The sequence below is a fragment of the Bicyclus anynana genome, chromosome 1 (assembly GCF_947172395.1).
Source record: "Bicyclus anynana chromosome 1, ilBicAnyn1.1, whole genome shotgun sequence".
NCBI lineage: Eukaryota > Metazoa > Arthropoda > Insecta > Lepidoptera > Nymphalidae > Bicyclus > Bicyclus anynana.
The window spans coordinates 15388729-15409916 of record NC_069083.1 but is presented as its reverse complement, the minus strand read 5'-3'; the positions used below and the strand labels follow the sequence as shown (position 1 = coordinate 15409916).

General features: G+C 38.1%; 3 protein-coding genes across 7 annotated transcripts in view; 1 reads left to right on the top strand and 2 right to left on the bottom strand.

Annotated features, from left to right (window-relative positions):
- The window catches only part of LOC112044215 (solute carrier family 12 member 4), a 424075-nt gene that overhangs the window by 267098 nt on the left and 135789 nt on the right, over nt 1-21188 (top strand). The gene's annotated exons all lie outside the window — the stretch shown is intronic.
- LOC112044229 (trypsin, alkaline B-like) lies at nt 2708-8150 on the bottom strand. Its single transcript, XM_052883051.1, has 4 exons — nt 8105-8150; nt 7029-7197; nt 6056-6311; nt 2708-3010 (listed from the first exon to the last, which is right to left on the bottom strand). Exons 1-4 carry the CDS (start codon nt 8148-8150, stop codon nt 2714-2716), a joined length of 768 nt encoding a protein of 255 aa, XP_052739011.1. The 3' UTR covers nt 2708-2713.
- LOC112044231 (trypsin, alkaline A-like) lies at nt 11615-15281 on the bottom strand. Its single transcript, XM_024079997.2, has 4 exons — nt 15233-15281; nt 14340-14505; nt 12825-13080; nt 11615-11966 (listed from the first exon to the last, which is right to left on the bottom strand). Exons 1-4 carry the CDS (start codon nt 15279-15281, stop codon nt 11670-11672), a joined length of 768 nt encoding a protein of 255 aa, XP_023935765.2. The 3' UTR covers nt 11615-11669.

Sequence of the window (21188 nt, the reverse complement as noted above, 5' to 3'; positions counted from 1 at the left end):
ACTGAGAATTTTCTCAATTCTCTACGTGTGTGAAGTCTGGCAATCCGCATTAGGCTAGCGTGGTGAACTATTGGCCTAACCCCTCTCATTCTGAGAGGAGCCTTGTGCTCGACAGTGAGCAATTTCATCATTATCAACCCATATCGGCTCACTGCTGAGCTCGAGTAGGAGACTCGAGCTCAGAACAAATAGTGTTAGGCCAAAATGTGTGGAGCCGAATGTGGGTTGTATTGCATCACAACTAGTTAAAATTATTGCTATTATAAAAAAAACCGTACTGACTGTCACCTCATCCGAATATTGACTTTCACGCGCATCTCATAAAATAAATTTTGACTATAAACAATATTTAACTATTGACTTTGCAAACAATCGAAATAACAAAATCATTAAATATGTTAACTTTGTTTAAGTTATGAAACATAAATACATACAAACCGTTTTATATTTTATTAATGACTAATGTTTATTTCTGTCCAAGCAACAAATCATTTCCAATAATTAAATTATCTAATCGCATAAATAAATTAAAGAAAGAAAAACAATACCTCCACTGTCTGATGGCTATATCTGATAAATATTTGACATAACTACTACATAAATAAAGATGACCTCTGCCTCCGATTCCGGAGGGTGTGTGTTCAAATCCGGTCCGGGGCAAGCACCTCCAACTTTTCAGTTGTGTGCATTTTATGAACTCTCTCAAACGGTGAAGGAAAAACATCGTGGGGTCTGGTGATGGAGACGAGGGACAATTAAGGGAACTCCTCAACGGTTTACAGTAGCTACCTTGTGTTTGGGCTTGATGAATTTGTATTGATGAGAACTTTACATCTATATGTGCTGTGACTGTCATTAGTGGTCTGGTGATAGAGACGAAGGACTAAGGGAGCTACCGCCTTCAAACTGATCGCACTGAGCAAACTGTGAAGGTAGCACATACGATGTTATTGTTCGCTTTTTAGTTTAAGTAAAAACATTTCTGTAATTTTGAAGTCGGTTGAATTTTTTTATTATTTTTTTATGTAAGGTAAGTAGCCTCAACTAGACTATAAGGGAAGCAGTGATTAGGTCAAGTTTAGAGTGCGATTGCCAATCCTAAAATATGCCTATTCGTTCTAAAGGTGGCAGGAAACATAGATGCTGGAGGGCCATTCCACACTCGAATCAGATATTATAGAGGCAATCGAAACTTTCGAATTTTTCGTTTCATCAGTAAATATAACCAACTAAATTGAAATTTCTTTAATCTCTTTCAGTTTTTGACGGCCTCCGTGGCGCAGTGGCATGCGCAGTGGATTTATATGACGGAGGTCCTGGGTTCGATCCCCGGCTGGACCGATTGAGGTTTTCTTAATTGGTCCAGGTCTGGCTGGTGGGAGGCTTCGGCCGTGGCTAGTTACCACCCTACCGACAAAGACGTACCGCCAAGCGATTTAGCGTTCCGGTACGATGTCGTGTAGAAACCTAAAGGAGTGTGGATTTTCATCCTCCTCCTAACAAGTTAGCACGCTTCCGTCTTAGATTGCATCATCACTTACCATCAGGTGAGATTGTAGTCAAGGGCTAACTTGTAAAGAATAAAAAAATAAGTTTAACAGATAAAAATTTAAAATTGGTTAATAAAAGGTTTATAAGACATTTATTTTTGAAATTATATTCCTGACAATTAACAATCAAGCCATCGATTACATCTAGATCCTTTCTGAGTATTTCAATAAATGAATTCGTGACCTAATAATATAAATTAGTCACATTGATAAGACGTAGGTACTCAGCTTATCGTACTATATCAAATCAATTATGAAAACAACAACTTAAGCATATCAGTTAAAGTCTGTTACGCACACCTCGATTTTCTTATGAAAAAGAGATAATTCGTATTAGTTTAGAGATAACACAATTATTATTAAACTTTTCAAAATTATTAGCAAATGATAGTGTAATAAAAATGTTATATTTAAAATAATAGGTGCAAAGTTAAACGGTATTTAACTATGCAAATAAATAAAAATATATTTTTATATTTTTTAATGAACAACTTTAAAAATTAAAACATACACATTGGTTTCACGCAGAAAACTTTACGCTATGATAGAGTTACATACAGTTAAGTACTAGATAAGCCCGGGACTTCGCCTGCGTGAAATTCAGTTTTCACAAATCCCGCAGAAATCGCGAATTTTCTGGGATATAAAGTAGGCCTACATCCAGTCACAGTCTATAACCAATTCAAATTTTAGCCAAATTCATTCAATTTTTTCGTAAAAGAGCAATAAACTTTCATACGCCCATATAAACTTTTGCGTTTAAAATATTGGTAGGATTTTAGATTTTTTTAATGAAGTTTTTTTTTTTCATTTTAATTGTAGTATTTTATACAATAATGTCATCGATATAAATCGTTATATCGGCCCCTCCAAGAATGCACAATGTTATGTCATTACTCAAAGACGTGTACGCACATCTTAACTTATCTTAATATGCAACAAGCGCGTGCTGTGACTTAAAAAAACTATTTTACTGTTTTTTTCTTGTTTAATCCCTTAATTATGCCTTCGTGGCCATTTTAGATGTGTAAAAACACAAGCCGCAACACGAATAATAAAAAAGTTGTTACTTTTCATTCGTAAGTATTTGCGAAACCAATGACAATTCCGTGACGCTTCGGGGCCCATCTAACGATCTACGATCGATGGATACAGTAGTAAGATTAAGCACGCTCCACAATCCAATCAATTAATCGGCTGACGCGAGCGTTGACGCCCGGGAACACGGGCGAACCGCAGTCTACTCCAAACGAACTGACGCCGACGATGACGTCATTGTGCAACAGAGGGCTGCCGGAGTCACCCTGGCACTGGTCGCGACCTCCGACGTTAAGCCAGCCGGAGCACAGACTGCTGTCAGTGATAGGACGTGACACCAATGCATAGCGCTGCCTGCAAGTCTCTTGGTTGATCGTCCACACTTGAACGTGTTGAAGTTCTTCAGATGGCTGGCCACCAAACTGGAACATGTGTAATGATCATGAATTATTGATAGGCAACACCTTATCACACTCTATATCCTGTATCTAAATAATATAATAATGCATTTTGGCTTTAAACACACGGACACGGTTGTCCTATCACTTAACAACAAAAACCAAAATACAACCCTGCACCCTCATCTATTATAATAAATTTTAACGCCTTTTTGCTTGCTATACATATTTAATTGAAACAATTGCGTATTATTTTCAACAGGCGTTTTAATGGAGTAGCTATCTTAAAATATCAGTTACTTTACAGAGCGATGAACATAGAAAACAAAAGCTAAGGTTTCCGTGTACGACGACAACGATGTAATATTTCCCTATAACAAGTTTTATTACAATTTGAACTTTATTTCTATCACTCATATTCAGCTCACTGCTGAGCTCGAGTCTCATCTCAGAATAAGAGGGGTTAGGCCAAATAGTCTACCATGGATTACTAAAACGGATTGGCAGACTTCAAGTACGCAGAGAATTTTCCTTCCATGCCAAAAAAAAGTCACTAACAACAAAGTTTCCATAGAAACCTAACGATGTCACAGCGTAAACCACACAGGTAGACCAGACACCAATGGTTTCATAGCGTTTAGCTACGCTGATTATTATTTATACAAACACCTGGTCTGCCGTGTAAACCCAAAACACTGTAACTTAAGTTACAGTGTTTTGGGTTTATAGCGCTCATTTGACTAATTTTGATGAGCTTTATACCCCAATAAAAAAAAATTTGATTTTTTTTAAATATTTATGGAGATATGAGTATACCAACAAGACTGTAATTCAAAAAAAGTCATAGTTTATAAAAGCATAAAACTGTAATTTGAGTTACAGTATTTTGGCTTTACTTATTTCGCGAAACAAAAATTGCAGTGTTCTCCCTAGCCAATAGTTTTTGAGCCCTCATGTAGAGCGTTTTAGCCTGCGGGAGGTTCCTACATTCAGTGGCCGTTTGGCAATGCGTGTGAGTGAACGCTACAGTTAGGTTATAAAAGATATTAGTGCGTCGGGTAATTTACTTTTGCAAAAATTATTAATAAACAATATACAACATTATAATTACTCCACGATGGCGTCAACATGTTTTGATTGAATAGGAGAATATTAATAACGAAGAATGTTGAAGCTAACAGGCCATACGATAAGGAGATACGGTCAAACAGACCACGAGCTTGACAACTCCTATAAGAATTCAGAGTTTATTTTCGAATCTCGCTATGATATGACTTATATACCACTACGCTCTCCCCCAAGCCCCATACCCCAGAAAAATCAAGCGATGAAAAAACAACCAGAAAAATTAAACAGCCCCAACAGACTATCAAAATTGGAACATTTAACGTAAAATCTGTAACAAAAACAGAAAAAATTATAGAACTAACATACAATATATTTATGTAGGGCTGCATAATCAAAACTACATATTATGCTACAAAGGTGAAACAATCGGCCAGAATGGAGTTGGTTTTTTTATAAAAAAAAGAACTTAAATGTTAAATTACAAGCTTTTTAGCACATTTAAATCGGGTTGCGCTACTAAAATTGAAATACGGCAACCAACTGCTTACAATAATACCTACAAATATACGCACAAACTGAAAACTCTGCAGATGAAGAAATCAACTCATTCTACGAAATGCTTCAGGTTGCTCAAAGCCAGGCAGGAGAAAACATCGTCGTTATCGGTGATTTTGACGCAAAAGTTGGCCAGTCCAAAATAGAAAACCTTGTAATGGGAATATTCGGATATCTAAAGAGAAACGAAGAAGGAGATATACTAATTGGAACATAGAATGTCAATTATGAACTCTTTCTTTAAAGCTCGACTTTAAAGCTCTAGCAAATCGAAAATGGATCTGACTCTCGCCATACGGCAAAGTAAGAAACGAAATCGATTTTATTTTGTCTAATCACCGATCGAAGGTAAGAAACGTAGAGGTGCCATGGCCCTACCAACGTAGAGTACTAGGTTTTAAAATATACCAACCGGAAATGCAACATGTTGAAGAAGATATCCAATTTTCTTACAACAAACTAGCTGACACTATCAACACCAGCCTCCCACGTAGATATAATAATACAGAACTAAATGCTATAGACAAAATACTCAGTGAAACTATGCGAATTCTTCTTACAAAACGAACTGAACTTATGAAAACAAAACAAAAATCTAAAGAAATGGCAGAAGAATTGAGACAATTGTTTAAGGCTTCAAGAAAATCAATCAATAATGACTACAAACACTAACAAAACAATAGAGAACATAAAAGACTACAGAAGAACGAACAAAGCCTCAAAAAAAAAGAAGTGACCACACACAAAACCTGGATCCAAAACTTGAAACTGAAACTAAAACCAGACAAGATATCATAAACTTCGCTACAGATTTCTACATACACTTAAATAATAATACATCAAACACAATCTCTTGTTCTAGAACCAAAGATTCAATAGGAAGTCCTCCAGACATATTATGTGATGAACCTGTGGTTGAATATGGAAGTTAGCAAACACATTCAAAAACTCAGAACAGATAAAAGCCCTGCTGCCATGTTAGCCCGTCCACTATATGCCTATGAACAATAATAACACAAAAAATACAGTATTTCAGTTATACATATTGAAGAGCTACTTATAAAGCCAAGAAACTGTAACTATAAATAGAGTGTTTTGGTTTGACAAGTAAGCTTAATTTGTTACGCCTTTGCTATGACAATACAAGTTTATAAAGATTATTGCAAATGTATTTACAGTATTGCCCTAAAACTTACATGGCTATATAGGTTACAAAAATATCTTTCGATTGATACCTAATACTACACATTTTATAAGAATAATGTAGCTTAAATCAACCAAAATGCAAAAAAACTTTTAAACGCCGATTTCTCAAAACTGGGTTTTCTGAGTTACAGTGTTTTGGGTTTACACGGCAGTGGTGCGCTTGTGATTTTTATTTTTTTTGCCACACTTCTGGATCGGTGGATCGGAGTTTGACTACTATTATTCGATAACAATACTTACACTAGTGTGTCCCCAGCCGATAGCCCAAACAACTTGATTATCAGCTAGATTGTAGTTGGCGCCAGCGAGAGCTCCTTGCTGTACGGTGTTGGTGAAAGTGAAATGTACTGCCATGTGGAGAACCGCTACGTTATTATCAATAATGAGGGATTGGAAGTCAGGATGATGATAGATCCGGGCTGTGTTGTGGACGATACCGCCGCTGTGAGCATACGTAGAGCCTACGCGAGCGCGCCACCTCACCGCAGGGAAACCGCTGAAAACAGGAGTGAATTTTCAAAATCAAAATTTATTTATTTTCAACTAGCGGACGCTATTTCACAAATCCAGCGGGGACCATGGATTTTACCGGGATAAAAAGTAGCCTATGTGTTAATCCATGCTTTAATATATCTCAATACCAAATTTCAGCTAATTCGGTTAAGTAGTTGAGGCTTGAAAGAGTAACAAACATTCATATCATCAAAATCTCGGGAAACCACGGATATTTCGGGTTAAAAAGTAGCCTATGTGTTAATCCAGAGTAAAATCTATCTTCATTCCAAATTTTAGCCAAATCGCTTCAGTAGTAGCGGCGTTAAAGAGTAACAAACATCCAAACATTCATACAAACTTTCGCGTTTATAATATTAGTAGGATAGGCTTACTTTGAAACGTCAAGGTTGACTATTTGTAAAGACTCTACCACCGGTTCGAAGCACATTCTGCTGAGAATGGCCGGCACAAAACAGTTGCTCTTTAAACAAGCTTTTATTCAACTGAATCTGAGAAGCTAAGGTGACCACCGTGCAGCTTAGCCATTCCCAGTTGTTAACCATAAGAAGGATAATATTTTTATACAACAATTACTATGTTGCATGGACTACTTTTTATCCAGAAATAAATATACGGTTTCTGCGGAGTTCGTGAAAAACGGAATATCACGCGTACTAAGTCTCGGGAGTCCGTTATTAAAAAATAAATCTAGAATTACCGGTAACAATGAGACGCAGAGAGTATAGTTCTGCTTGTAATGATTGAACCACCGCAGGTCTGAACAAAATCAGTGACTCCACCTCGAGAGAATAGCATGGCAGCTGCCATGGGGTAGTGATCGATGGAGACGGTCGACCCACCCACTATCCTGCCGGACACCGGTGTGGCTTTGAACAAATATTAAACAAAAGAGTTAATTAACTGATTCTCATTATTTTTAATCGACTTCAAATATGGAAGAAGTAAAGTTCGTTATTGACTATTATTTTTAACCGACAGAAAAGGAGGAGACCCTCAATGCGACGCGTATATTTATTATGTTTGTTATCTCATAACTTATTATTTATCAAACAATTATGAAAATGACTTTTTAGTAATACGCTCGAGACCGTTGTGCTTGGAGGTCCATTCAAGAGGCCTATGTCCAGCAGTGGACGTCTATCGGCTGACAAAGGTAACACACTCTTTGTATAATTAACCCGGGGTTAGTAAGTTGAGGTGTTACCAACAGCTCCGTACCTCGAAGAGCACGTAAGCTAACCTGCATTGAAGAAACTTCGTGGGTCTAAGCTCCGTATACCCTCTCCTACATGAGTGGAAGCCTAGTCCTGTGGTGGGCTGTTGATATATGCTGATAATGATAATACTTGAACAGGAAAGTATAGATAATGTGTCTTTTAAATAATGTAAATCTAAGCTAAACAGTTTTAGTGATACTCTATACTCCTAGGATGGACCAACGACAATCTCGAGAAGAGAAAAAGACATATTGTCAAAACTGCGACTGAGTCGTCATTTTGTCTTTCTGTTGTCACGAGATAATAATATTTCGAGGTGCGTATCTTGACCTACTGTCTGCCTAATGGGAGTTTTTAATATTTTCATATAACTGTTACTATCGCGTAACGTAAACGCGATTCTAAACGGAATTGAAACAGTTGTGCCGTAGTGCCTGCACTAGATGGCGTTGTTTCAATTCCTTAGAAATTCGCGTTTACGTTAACGCGATTGTCACAGTATCAAACTGCCCCTAGGCCCTCAGATTTGTTTTTTACGAATAGTCAACGTACGTACCTGATACAGAGGCTAGGCCTATAATAAATAGAAGAATTACACGCATCCTGGCTTCTACTATAGCAAACTATTAAGCTATTATGGCAACGGTTCACTTTTATACGTCCTACGTGTGGCCGAAAGATTAATACGAGTAAATAAAGATACAGGTGTGATAATAGGTGTTGTGACAGGATAACGTCTGTCGGGGCAGCTGGTCTTACGCCAGCCATACACGAAAAAAAAATACCGTAATGTCTGCAGCGCGCTTAGAAACGTACCACAGTTAAAAATGTCGAAATATCGTTAAACTTCGATATTTTTTTTTATCCATTTAGCTGCCTAATATTATTTATTAATATAATCATAAGCAATTCACTTACTTCTAGTTAATTTGCAGAGTATTCCTTTCGAATCTGACCATCACCTCTCGGTGAGTTTTAATAAATTAGTTTGTTTGTTTGTATGGATACTATAGATGGTAAAACCGATTTGATTGCGATTTACGCTGCTGTATAGTGGCTTGTTGTTGTAGGTATTCAAATCGGTTTAGAAACCAAAACTACTGTAGAAATTATTAAAAAAAAATACGCACTATTTTAGAAATGGGCTTCGGGCTATTTGTCTTAAACTGTTGGTCATTGTAGTTTATTAAACTATGTTTAAACGTTTATATATACCAATGCCTACCTACTTGTGCCTATATACTCATATCTACTAATATTTTTAATATTAAAGTGTCAACGATAACTTAGTTCAATCTCGTAAATTTAACAAAACATATTGAAGTCGGAACCGCGGGCGTCCTCTAGTCACTAATGTGTATCTTATCTGTTCTATTGTTTCAAATTAATTTATCCAATATATAATGGAATTATAAGTAGCATATTGTAAATAGATAAATAAAATAATATACCTCACATTGATAATGAATTATTTTATAACCGGCTAAAGCTTTATTACTTACAATTATACAGTAGCGCGACTTTGTCCCGGTAGAATGGATTTGTTTCATTGCTTTTTTACTGTTCAAAATATCATCTTGTGTTAGCGCTGCTTGACTTGCGGTACGAACGTCTTCAGTGTGCTCGTGGCGTTCGAGCCGCCCACATCTCTTGTTGTGTACTTCTTTATGGGTTACTTGGGATAGGTGGGGAGAGTGACTTGAGTGGAAAAGGGGAATGTTAGTCGACTGTCAAAGGATCCTTTAACCCTACACACATCGTTCACAAGTACGTGACTTCACTCAAGGTCATTCTCTGCCATTCTAGGGTCTTATTTTGGTATAGTTTGATTTGTTAATTAAGTTGTCCTGACAAGTGTTGTGAATTATAATCTTTGTTCGACATTAGTTTTCTTATATTCGTAATCACTTTTGAGTCCTTGTCTTTGCCGATTCGGCAACAGCGACTGAAGACTCTGTCAGATCACACGCAGGCTTCGATCATGCGCCCTCATGTGACTTATGTACCGTACCCTATTTTTGCGCGGAATGTCTTGGAGCAGACAGGACAAGTTAGGGTACCGTCCATATAATTATATGAGATATCGCCTCCACTTATTTTCTAAACCAAAGGTACGCTGAACATAGCACCTCCACTCTGACCAATCTTTTGCTAACATCTCCCAACGAGTAGAATCTCTGTTACAGTTAGCCAAATGCCTCTTCTATACATCCTTATATCTCAAAAACTGTCCACCTTGTTTTGGCTTACTGATCTTGAGCTCCGAGTAGAATAAGCGCTTGGCTAACCTCTCGTTTTCACTCACATGCCCAGACTAGCGCAAATGTCGCCGCATCAGATATGCCTCAATACCACTGACTTCTGCTCGACGCAGTACATCAGTGTTTCTAATGTGATCGGACCACCTGATGTTCTGAATGTCACGAAAGCACCTGAGATGAAACCTATCCAGCATGCGGATGTGCTTGCGATATAACGTCAAAGTCTCAGCAGAGAATCAAAAAAGAAGTTCAGGATATAAACAAAGTCAAAAACATCCCTTTTCAAACCCTTTCCAAATGAAGACTAATTTTGTGAAAACTTTAGTTATAATTAAAGTTATAATTACTAATGTATTTTCTGATTGGATCACAAAATTTTACATGATCCTTAAACCTCAAATCTCCATTTTTTAATCTAAACTTATATTTAACTAGCTGCACCGCAAACTTTATCCGCTGCTTAGTTTTCATTGAAAATAAGAAACCTTCATCAATAATTGAACTCTAAGGAGTTTTGATTTTGCAATAAACAAACTTTTCAATTGAACCCTACGTCTGCTCTTACCGACTTAGTCAACAGAATCCTCGCTGTTTGTGTTTGCATTAACGGGAGATATCACCTTGTCCTCGTACGTGCCAAAAATAAATAATGCAACGATTATGGTTTTAAGCATGCACTGCAATTATTGGCAAAGGTACTATGGAACCTGAAATAAAATTATACTTGAAGGCCTCCGTGGCGCAGTGGTATGCGCGGTAGATTTACCAGACAGAGGTCTTGGGATCGATCCACGGCTGGGCCGATTGAGATCTTCTTAATGCTCCATGTCTGGCTGGTGGGAGGCTTCGGTCGTGGCTAGTTACCACCCTACTGGCAAAGGCGTACCGCCAAGTGATTTAACTTTCCGGTACGATGTCGTGTAGAAACCGAAAGGGATTTTCATCCTCCTCCTAACAAGTTAGCCCGCTTTCATCTTACCATCAGGTGAGATTGTAGTCAAGGGCTAACTTGTAAAGGAATAAAAGAAATATACTTCAACCAAACAAAACTAGGTATCGATAATGCTCTAGCTTCTCCACATCTCGTCGTACCTAAAGATGGCCTATGACCATATTTTATAGAATACTGGACTGGACTTAGCAATAAAATAATAAAATAAAATAAAACAATAAAACTGATAGCCGATTTAACTTCATGAATAAGGTAGCACAACAATTTAAGAAAAATGATTCAAATGCCGCCGCGTCGTTAGAAAAGGCTCTTTATTTATATATTGGTATTATTTCTTATCAATTACTTCAGATTCAAGATTACTTCAATAACTTTATTTAATTTTAGGAATTATTCAATTTGGAAATTTCATTCGAAAGATTTCAAAAGTTTAAAAAACTAAGTTTAATTAGAAAAAAGTTGCGTAGCTGCCGCTCAACTCAAGTACGGCTAAACCAATTTGGCTGAAAGTTGGTGGGGAGGTACGAGTACCTGAGAACCAGGAGTCGGACATAGGATTTTTAGGGTAGAGTAGGTTAAGAGTAGGGTAGCGGTAGGGTAGCGGTTGAGCAGGCCAGGTAGGTTACGGGAAGGGTAGGGGTAGGGTAGGATAGGGTAAGGGTGGGGTAGGGTAGGAATAGAGATCGGGTTGGATACGAGTACGACAGGGGTAGGGTAGGAGTAGTGTAGTGGGTATGTAATTTTCGGTAAAGAATATAACTCCAAGGTTGTTTAATGGGAAATACTCCCCAGCACACTGTGTAAGAAGACGATTAAACAAACTATGAATATAGAAGTTTCTCAATTGCTGGGCGTTCCTTGAAGACTTTATTTGTCTTTTTAGTACGTTACACAAGGAAATAGTTTGATTAAGCACGCTCCACAATCCAATCAACTAATCGGCTGACACGAGCATTGACGCCCGGGAACACGGGCGTACCGCAGTTTACTCCGAACGAACTGACGCCGACGATGACGTTGTTGTGGAACAGAGGGCCGCCGGAGTCACCCTGGCACTGGTCGCGACCTCCGACGTTAAGCCAGCCCGAGCATAACATGTTGTCAGTGATACGACGAGGCACCATTTCATAGCGCTGTCTGCATATCTCTTGGTTGACCGTCCACACTTGAACGTGTCGAAGTTCTTCAGATGATTCGCCCATAAACTGAAACGTGTATGTTCATTGAAATATCAAGTAAAGTAAACATCAAATATAGTTGGACGCTATACGCTCAGAGAGACAGAATCAAGACCGGGAGCCACACCAGAAAAAGCTGATACCGGTAAGTTGCACAACTATGCCTCTCTGACCGAGAGTAAATATTTTATTTCCTTTTGTTGTGAAGACCTTTATACCATGGCAGTGCCAAACAATTTCTCCGAATTATTTAACCGTGGCTAGTTGCCTCGACTGGTGACATAAGGACTGGCTCATATTATGCGCAAAAGATTAGCCTGTCTGTCCAACGCAGAAATGCATTCAGTATTCTTGCCATCATTCCACTTTGGTTTGATTTGTATAGGTTATTACAATTTTAGTATAAATTCCTATTGCAGAGTTATTTTATTTCTGAAAGAGGTTTGATGGTGTTAATTATAGGAGCAAGTTGGCAGGACTAGCGCCTTGGGTGTGTGTTCCCAAGAAGTACTACCATCATAAGTGGCGTGTGCTTCAGAAATGCAAAAATGCGCTGCTTTCCCTGAGAACTTCTAATGAACCTGTATTGAAGAAAGAAATTTCAATTTACGCAATTTTACGAATAGTCCCTATATAAAAACACGGCATTTGCTGCTTGCTATTCCTATTTCTGCCGCCAAGCAGTGTACTCAAGCAGGGTTTGAAGATTATTGTGTCTGTATATCTAAAGAGCATTGAATATTAGATCATGTTTCTTACATGCCCTGTAAAGTTTATGTTGCTCAGACGTTGTCTATAATTTTCCACTAAACATCATCCCACCCATCTGCTTTTACTATAGAAAACTCAGTTCAAAGTGCTAACCGTAAAATGAACAGAACTTACACTAGTGTGTCCCCAGCCAATGGCCCAAACAACTTGGTTATCAGCTAGATTATAGTTAGCGCCAGCGATAGCGCCTTGCTGTACGGTGTTGGTGAAAGTGAAATATACTGCCATGTGGAGAACCGCTACATCATTATCAGTAGTGAAGGATTCAAAGTCAGGATGATGATAGATCCTGGCAGTGTTGTGGACGATACCGCCGCTGTGCGCGTAAGTGGAGCCCACACGAGCGCGCCAGCGGACCGCAGGGAAGCCGCTGAAAACAAGAGTGACTTTTGAACGTAGGCGTCCACTGATCCACATCGTACATATTGCATCAAACAGGATTTTTAAATTTACGGTAGATAAAATCCATTCGTTGCGATCCGTATCATGATCTGTAGACACCTACCACTTACTTATACTATACATATGTTTAAGACTGGAAATAATCCATTTATTTTTATTTATTTATTTATACTTTATTGCACAAAACAAAGACAATAACAAAGAAAACAAAAGAAAACATAAAAAACAAGTATGTGCAAAGGCGGTCTTATTACTTATAGCAATATCTACCAGACAACCTTTGTTCCAAGTTACAAGTTATGCCTATTTTCGTGAATGAATAAATAAATAAAATGCTTTCATTCAACTGAATCTGGAATGCTTATGAGGTTTTGCAGCTTAAACTATGCTACTCCATTCCAACTTGATAACCAAGACGGATGGTGTTTTACGATTACTAAGTACGTGTCAGGATAAATTGCTTAAATTTCGTGGTAATGTTTATACTGCTACCTACTGATTTTCTTGGACATAATAATGAGACTCAATATTTTGATTTTTTCGACCTTTTGATGAACATTTAAATATTCACTCGGCAGGTTTCAAACCCAGAATCTCACGAACCATAGCCGAGAAAGTGTAATGATATGCTCCCGACCGAGTTGTTTTTTTTTTTTTCTTCTTTCCGCCACGGCGGCCAATCTCATGGTGAGATTAACCAGGAGATTGAGTGCACAAGTGTATGCGCAAGCACAGGTGCACTCTCTTTTCCCTCGAACTCATAGTCCGATGAGACGGCAGACTGACACGACCGGTAAAAGTTCAGACTTAGGACCGGCGGCTTTACGTGCTCTCCGAGGCACGGGGGTGTACCAACTTTCATGGAAGGTAAATCCCAGTAACGTTTTTTTTTGTTGGCGTAACCCGGGATTCGAACCCTGGACCTCATTGTCCGTTGATGAACCAGCTAACCACGGGACCAATGAGAAAGTTTACCACTTTTCGAACGAACAAATCGAGGCTATTTTTACATTTCATAAGAATGCTACTTATTTTAGGCGAGGCAACCAGAAATTAGCTTCGCCTAAAATAAGTTTCTTATGAAATGTAAAAAAATAAATGTAAGTTTTCCCAAAAGCTAACTTTGCACCTATGGCTAGGTGCAAAGGCTAGGACTACTAAGGGAAGAGGAATATTGGTCATAATTGAATATGGTAAAAGTTCTATAAAAAATAAATCTAAGATTACCGGTAACAATGAGACGCAGAGAGTATAGTTCTGCTTGTAATGATCGAACCACCACAGGTCTGAACAAAATCAGTGACTCCTCGAGAGAACAGCATGGCCGCTGCCATTGGGTAGTGGTCGATGGAGACGATCGACCCGCCCACTATCCTGCCGGGCGCTGGTGTGGCTTTAAACAAATATCAAACTTACGAGTTAGTCAATCTGTTGTCATTGTTTTTATAATTTACTAGCTGGCGGTTTCACCCGCATGGTTCCCGTTCCCGCAGGAACACGGGGATAATATATAGCCTATAGCCTTCGTCGATAAATGGGCTATGTAAAACTGAAACAATTTTCTAAATCGGTTCAGTTTCAAAGCAAACAAAAAAACAAATCTTTCATCTATATAATATTAGTATAGATATGAAATCCTGAATTGACTGGACCTGGGAATCGAACTCAGGATGTCTCTGTTGAGAACTACATAACTACCTCGTAAAAACCGAGGTGTATGTGTACGTATATGTACGTATATTCTTTACAAGTTAGCCCTTGACTACAATCTCACCTGATGGTAAGTGATGATGCAGTCTAAGATGGAAGCGGGCTAACTTGTTAGGAAGAGGATTAAAATCCACACCCCTTTCGGTTTCTATACGGCATCGTACCGGAACGCTAAATCGCTTGGCGGTACGTCTTTGCCGGTAGGGTGGTAACTAGCCACGGCCGAAGCCTCCCACCAGCCAGACCTGGACAAATTAAGAAAATCTCAATCTGCCCAGCCGGGGATTGAACCCAGGACCTCCATCTTGTAAACCCACCGCGCATACCACTGCGCCACGGAGGCCGTCAAAACGCGGGTGAGACCGCGCGGCGTCAGCTAGTGTTTAATAATAGTCAAACAGTCAACATACCCGCACTGGCAGCTAGGCCAATCATTAGTAGACAGAGAATCACACGCATCTTGTCTTCTACTATTGCAAAGTAGTAAGTTAGTACAACAACAGTACACTTTTATACGACTTATAATCTTAATAAGGTTAAATGATTCATTATTACATATACAGAGTGATAATACTAAATTGTGTTTTAATGTATTTTCTACTAAAAAACGCAAAACATTATAATAACTTGAATTATTGTGTCACAGTAGGCTTTAACTTGTGCGCCATTTTGAACATATTATTCCGTGTTTGATAATGACACTATGATATTTTGGATTAACAAAAAAAACTTTTTTCTAAATTTTGGACAACGAACGGATGTCATAAGAAAGAATAAACCAATTTTAACAATTGACACCGATTTTCGAGGTTAAGCTTATTAGTTTTTAGAATTGGTGAAGCCGTTTAAAAACGAAGTTTTGAAATTTTTCTTTTGACAATGGAGATTGTACACTATTTTCAAATGTTAGCTTTCTGTATTCTCCGTTGAAAACAAAAAAAAATCTTGTGAAATAATTATTTCGATACGTTAGTTACTTGTCAAGATATGGAATTTTAAAGTGAGCGCGCGGCGACAGCCTGCATTTAATGTGCGTGACGTCATTCTACAACACTTGCACGGCCCGTTCAGACAATTTCGTACTTCTGCCTTACCTACTGACGAACTAATGCTTAGTTATTAGTCAAAGAGTGAGTTAATATAAGGGCCATTAGTTCGTAAATACGAAATTGCCTGAACGGGCCGGGCAGGTGTTGTACGATGACGTCACGTACAATATCGCGACTGTTGGCAGGAGTGGATATTTATGCAAACTGTGAATGCATGTAAAATCATAACTATTTGATATTTTTAAATAAAATAAAAACTAGTGTATTTTTATATATAATAGTTCTAATGTAACAAAGTTACAAGTATTTTGCATACCTAGTAACATTCTCCATTCCCAAAATCTGGTCCGAATCGAAAGATTTCAAATGTTGTATAATGTTTGGTGAAACCTTACAAAAACTGCCTATTTTGTTCAAATCGGTTGAACCGTTCCAAAGTTATGAGAGACTTACATACTACACACACACACACACCTACTGTGCTATGACAGCCACGATCATAAAAATAAACAAGATAGCTTCTTATGGCGAAAAATGATGTAAATCAATATCTACCCTACTTAGATCTTAGTAACTAAAAAATAAATTAAAAGAAATAACAGTAGTTTTTAATATGTTAACATTTTAGTATATTACTTATGGATTAAAATTAAAAGAAAATCATTAAAATCCATTCACTATAACTGGATTCCGAGGATGTAAGCTGAACCCTCTAAATATGTTAAATTTTTATTGAGACCTCCTGTATAATAGGTTAGATGGATTATTCATCGTTTATGTATTCCAAATACATAAGTATATATCTTATCTATTCTCTTGTTAAAAATGTATAACTCTAGTGGAATTATAAATATATTGCCTAAATAAATTAATATACCTCACTTAGATAATACATTATCTTAATGCCGGCTAAAGTCATATTGTGCAAAATATTGGACTCTCCTGAATCCCTACGCGTGAAACGGGTTCTTTCGAAGGTCCGAGCACAAAGACGGAACCCTTGTAGGATACCGCTGGTGTGTTTGTCTGTCATTGTCTATTTTCTCAGAACCGATTAAGTTATGCAATACGGAAACATTCTTCTGACTTCAAATGTGGACGAAACCTGAATATGGCGAAAATTTTTTGAGAGCAAGATGGAAAATGAAAGGTTTGACAATCCTTGTTGATTTGACCTTGTTGTGATCTGACCTAATAGTCATTCATGATAAATTAAATATAAATGTAAGAGGATACGCTAAGTGCTTAGCACATTTTTTAAGAGCAAGAACTTATAAACCTCGTCTATATTCACTGTTACAAAGTACGCAGATACCAATTCACTGCCGCTAATATTGGAATCATAAGAAGATGAGCTTCGTGTTGTCGTGGAACAATCCTCGTAAACAGAGAGACGAATATCTTAGCATTCTATGGATTCACCGTGCGGATGCCGGGTCCATCGCGTGGTAGAGAGAAAAACTCCGAGCAGAGTCCTGAACTTGTGACTGCAGGATGTAGGGTTAAGGAATTCCTTGACGATCGGTCAACACTCCCCGTTCTCTGCTCGTGTTGTTCTCCCTGCCTTGCCAATTTTTTTAAGATCCCATTAGAACAATTTGGATACTCGTTCTTATATAGAACTAGCTGCACTTCTAGAGGGCCAAGGTCTTTAAGCAAATTATAGAGAGATTTTGCTGGTAATCCTCTCGCACCTACTTCTACGGCGTACAGACTAACTACATATCCATTTTAGTTAGTTCATTTGTTAGGTCATAATATTTATTCACTTTATGTGGAGAGTATTCCGAAGGACCACAGTGGTCCTTCGGAATGTTAGTCTCCCAAGGCACAGTAAGCTCTACAAGTACTATTCGCTTTGTTTGTTTGAACAAAAGGAAAATGTCTGGTCTAGATCTCGAAATAGCGACATCCGCTGGGATTTTATAATGTTTCTCATACGTATCCATTAATAAAGTCCAATCAGGTGCAGAACCTAGGATTGAGTAAGGCTCACTAGATGATTTTGTTATTGAACCTGCTTTGACGAAGTTAATTTGTCTTTTATTTGTAGTCAATCCTTTTTGAGCTATAGCTACTGAAAGGCTTATAGCTACTGAAAGGCTTAGCTTCACGTACAATTTGGAGTACTCTATCATGACGACGTGAGTAAAGACCCCTATCCAGGAGCACCTGGCATCCAACCAACAAGTGTCTTGCTGTTCCTATTGCCTCACAACACGTATAGCAAGATTTTTCAGTGGCTTCCCCTGTCCCCCATCGTACTAAGTTGCTCTGATCTGGGAGAGTCATTTGAAAGGCATTACGATAGAGTTTTAATAAGGTGACCAGTCATATAGCAAGGCGCGCCACTTTAGTGCAACCTGGATGCAGAACTCACCTAAGGAAAATATTCAAAGAAAAGTTGACATAATATTTCATGGCCACCTTTAGCAGATTTACTACCAAGAAACATTTTATTTGGGATTGGGGTACTATTGGTCCTTTGATGATTACAGAACCTCCAAAAGTACTTAGGATTATTACGTAAATAATTTGCAGCAGAATTTTTAAATTTCCTGTAACATTCAGATATCAGCAGTGTGCCTAGTGGGAGTTTTCAATATTTTCATACTGTTACTATTGCGATAACGTAATAGCGAATTTATATGGAATTGAAACAGTTATGCACTAGTTCCACTAGATGACGCTGTTTCATGTTATTGAATTCCTTAGAAATTCGCGTTTACGTCAACGCGATCGTCACAGTGTCAAATTGCCACTAAGCCACCCCGATCACCCCGATGTCTAATTGTTTCAAATGAAATTTTATCTCTTTCGTTTTTATATTTTTTATATCTATATTTTTATATACTTAGCTTTCTCCTTCAAACATTTAATTAAGCTGCGCGAAAACCACGTAGGATAGTTGTTTGGCTTCCTTTTAGACATAGGTGTATCGTCATCAACCCATATTCGGCTCACTGCTGAGCTCGAGTCTCCTCTCAGAATAAGAGGGGTTAGGCCAATAGTCCACCACGCTGGCCCAATGCGGATTGGCAGACTTCAAACACGCAGAGAATTAAGATAATTCTCTGGTATGCAGATTTCCTCACGATTTTTTTCCTTCACCGATTGAAACACGTGATATTTAATTTCTTAAAATTATTTTAATAAATATTTTTTATATAATTTAATATATTTTTAAGAAATAGGTGTATGCCTATAGATAATTGGCATCAACCTATCATAAAACACGTCTAAAGCAGCATCTGTAGACTCAACTGTGCCGAGTATAACTTTAAAGTTTATCTTTACAAGATTGTTATTAATTACCTCAAATTCACACAAGTTGAAATTAAGAGAAGTGGCTAATTTACTTTTAAGTAACCTATCATTAAAATAGTTCCGTTCCAGAGATTAGCCCGAATAAAAAGATAGACAGTTAGATGAAATTTATTACAAAATTAAGTTTATGTATGAAAAAATATTCTTTTGTTAATGCGTATTTACCTGCATTGATGTCGTATAGTTATGTCTCTCATCACATTCAACATTTTTATATCGAACTAGCAGACGCCCACGACTTCTTCCGCGAGGAATTCAGTTTTTCACAATCCCACGAGAACTATGCTGTCTTGTTTAACATTTAGAGTAAAATCTGTTTCCATTCCAAATTTCAGCCAAACCGCATCAGTAACCTCAGAGGAACAAACATACACACTTACACACAAACTTTCGCCTTTATAATAATAGTGTGATGTGATAACGACCTATAAATAAATAAATTTTCTAACATTAATGCTTTCTCAAACAACATTTACTTGCACATAGTTAAAAAAAAACAGAAAACTTTCTACAAAACCTTAGGTCTACAGGTGTTTTATTAATAACTTGAGGTAGCTACGACACTAAGTTTTCTAATTTCAATTAAATTTATGATAAATAAACTCTTTGCCTAGTGATAGGTCTGTCCAAATGTAAAAATAATACCAAAATGTAAAAAAAAAACATTTTATTAATATAACTTCGTGGGGATGACAAAAAAAATGTAAATTATTTAGATACTCGAATGTTTAATGAAAGTACCAGCCTAACCAAAAATATAAAAAAGACAACCTGGATTGAAGACACTACAAGTACATTTTATCCGCTTAGTTCCTGACTAGTTAACTAGTTTAAGAAATAATTTCCTTTTATCCACACGGTGATATTCCTATTTTTTTTGATCAGGTATAATACAATCAGCTTGTAATGAAATTACGCATTGTTTCGGATCCAGTTACTGACGCGGGAGACGCGGACGTTAACGCCGGGGAAGTCGGGATGGGCGCAGCCTTCACCCCAAGAGCAAACGCCGACAATGACGTTGTTGTGGAACAGAGGGCCACCGGAGTCACCCTGGCACTGGTCGCGACCTCCGACATTGATCCAGCCCGAGCATAACATGTTGTCAGTGATAGTTCTTCGGATGCGGTGATAGTTGTTTCTGCAGACAGCTTGGTTGACTACCCAGATTTGGACATGGCGAAGCTGTTCCGACGAAGAGCCTCCAGACTGAAATGTGAACGTTGTTATAATTATATACCCAATAGCTAACAGTGGGTCGCCCTTGACCCTGGGACCTAGAAAGACACAACAGACATTGCCACCACACAATTTATACAGTAGATGGTGGCATACATCGGAGCTGGGCGACTGACGCCATTGTCGGGCGACTAATGCCATTTATTGCGACTTGCGAATAGACAGAATTATTACGTGTTACACTGCGACTTTTGTTTGACGTTGACTTTACTTTGAAACTTTTAAAAATCCGAAAGAAAATATAATTTGGTGACTTGTTGACTTGGGACCTTTTCAAGACTATTCAAATCGGTTTTACATAATCAGGTGGTGTATCTACCATTTGCGTATTATCCATTAATTACGGGACAACCTGTATATTGATAATATTATAATAAATTAGTCTAATAGTCTAAAATTAATGAAACTTACGCTTGTGCGTCCCCATCCGATGGCCCAGACGCTGGCGCCGTCAGGTGTGTGCAAGTTGGCACCGGCGATGCTGCCAGCGCGCACATTGTTGTTGAAGCTAAACGTCGAGGCGACACGGATGACGCTGACGTCATTGTCGGCGGTTGCTCTGACGTAGTGGGGGTGATGGATGAACTGGTGTGAGTGGTGCACCACGCCACCGCTGTTAGCGTTGGTGGAGCCTACACGACATCTCCATCTGTTTGGTTGGACTCCGCTGTAAGTAAAAATTGGTCATTATTAACCTCAGCCTATTTTAAAGGAAAAAACACAAAAAGCTCAGCAATCTTAAATGTTGTTG

Excerpts from the sequence above, each read along its gene's own strand:
- LOC112044229 (XM_052883051.1), bottom strand. The coding sequence starts at position 8,150 with ATGCGTGTAATTCTTCTATTTATTATAGGCCTAGCCTCTGTATCAG. Across the intron at positions 7,198-8,104 it reads AGGCCTAGCCTCTGTATCAG|CCACACCGGTGTCCGGCAGG; the intron begins GTACGTACGTTG and ends ATTTGTTCAAAG. Across the intron at positions 6,312-7,028 it reads TCTGCGTCTCATTGTTACCG|CGGTTTCCCTGCGGTGAGGT; the intron begins GTAATTCTAGAT and ends TCCTGTTTTCAG.
- LOC112044231 (XM_024079997.2), bottom strand. The coding sequence starts at position 15,281 with ATGCGTGTGATTCTCTGTCTACTAATGATTGGCCTAGCTGCCAGTGCG. Across the intron at positions 14,506-15,232 it reads TGGCCTAGCTGCCAGTGCGG|CCACACCAGCGCCCGGCAGG; the intron begins GTATGTTGACTG and ends ATTTGTTTAAAG. Across the intron at positions 11,967-12,824 it reads TTGGCTGGGGACACACTAGT|TTTATGGGCGAATCATCTGA; the intron begins GTAAGTTCTGTT and ends TACACGTTTCAG.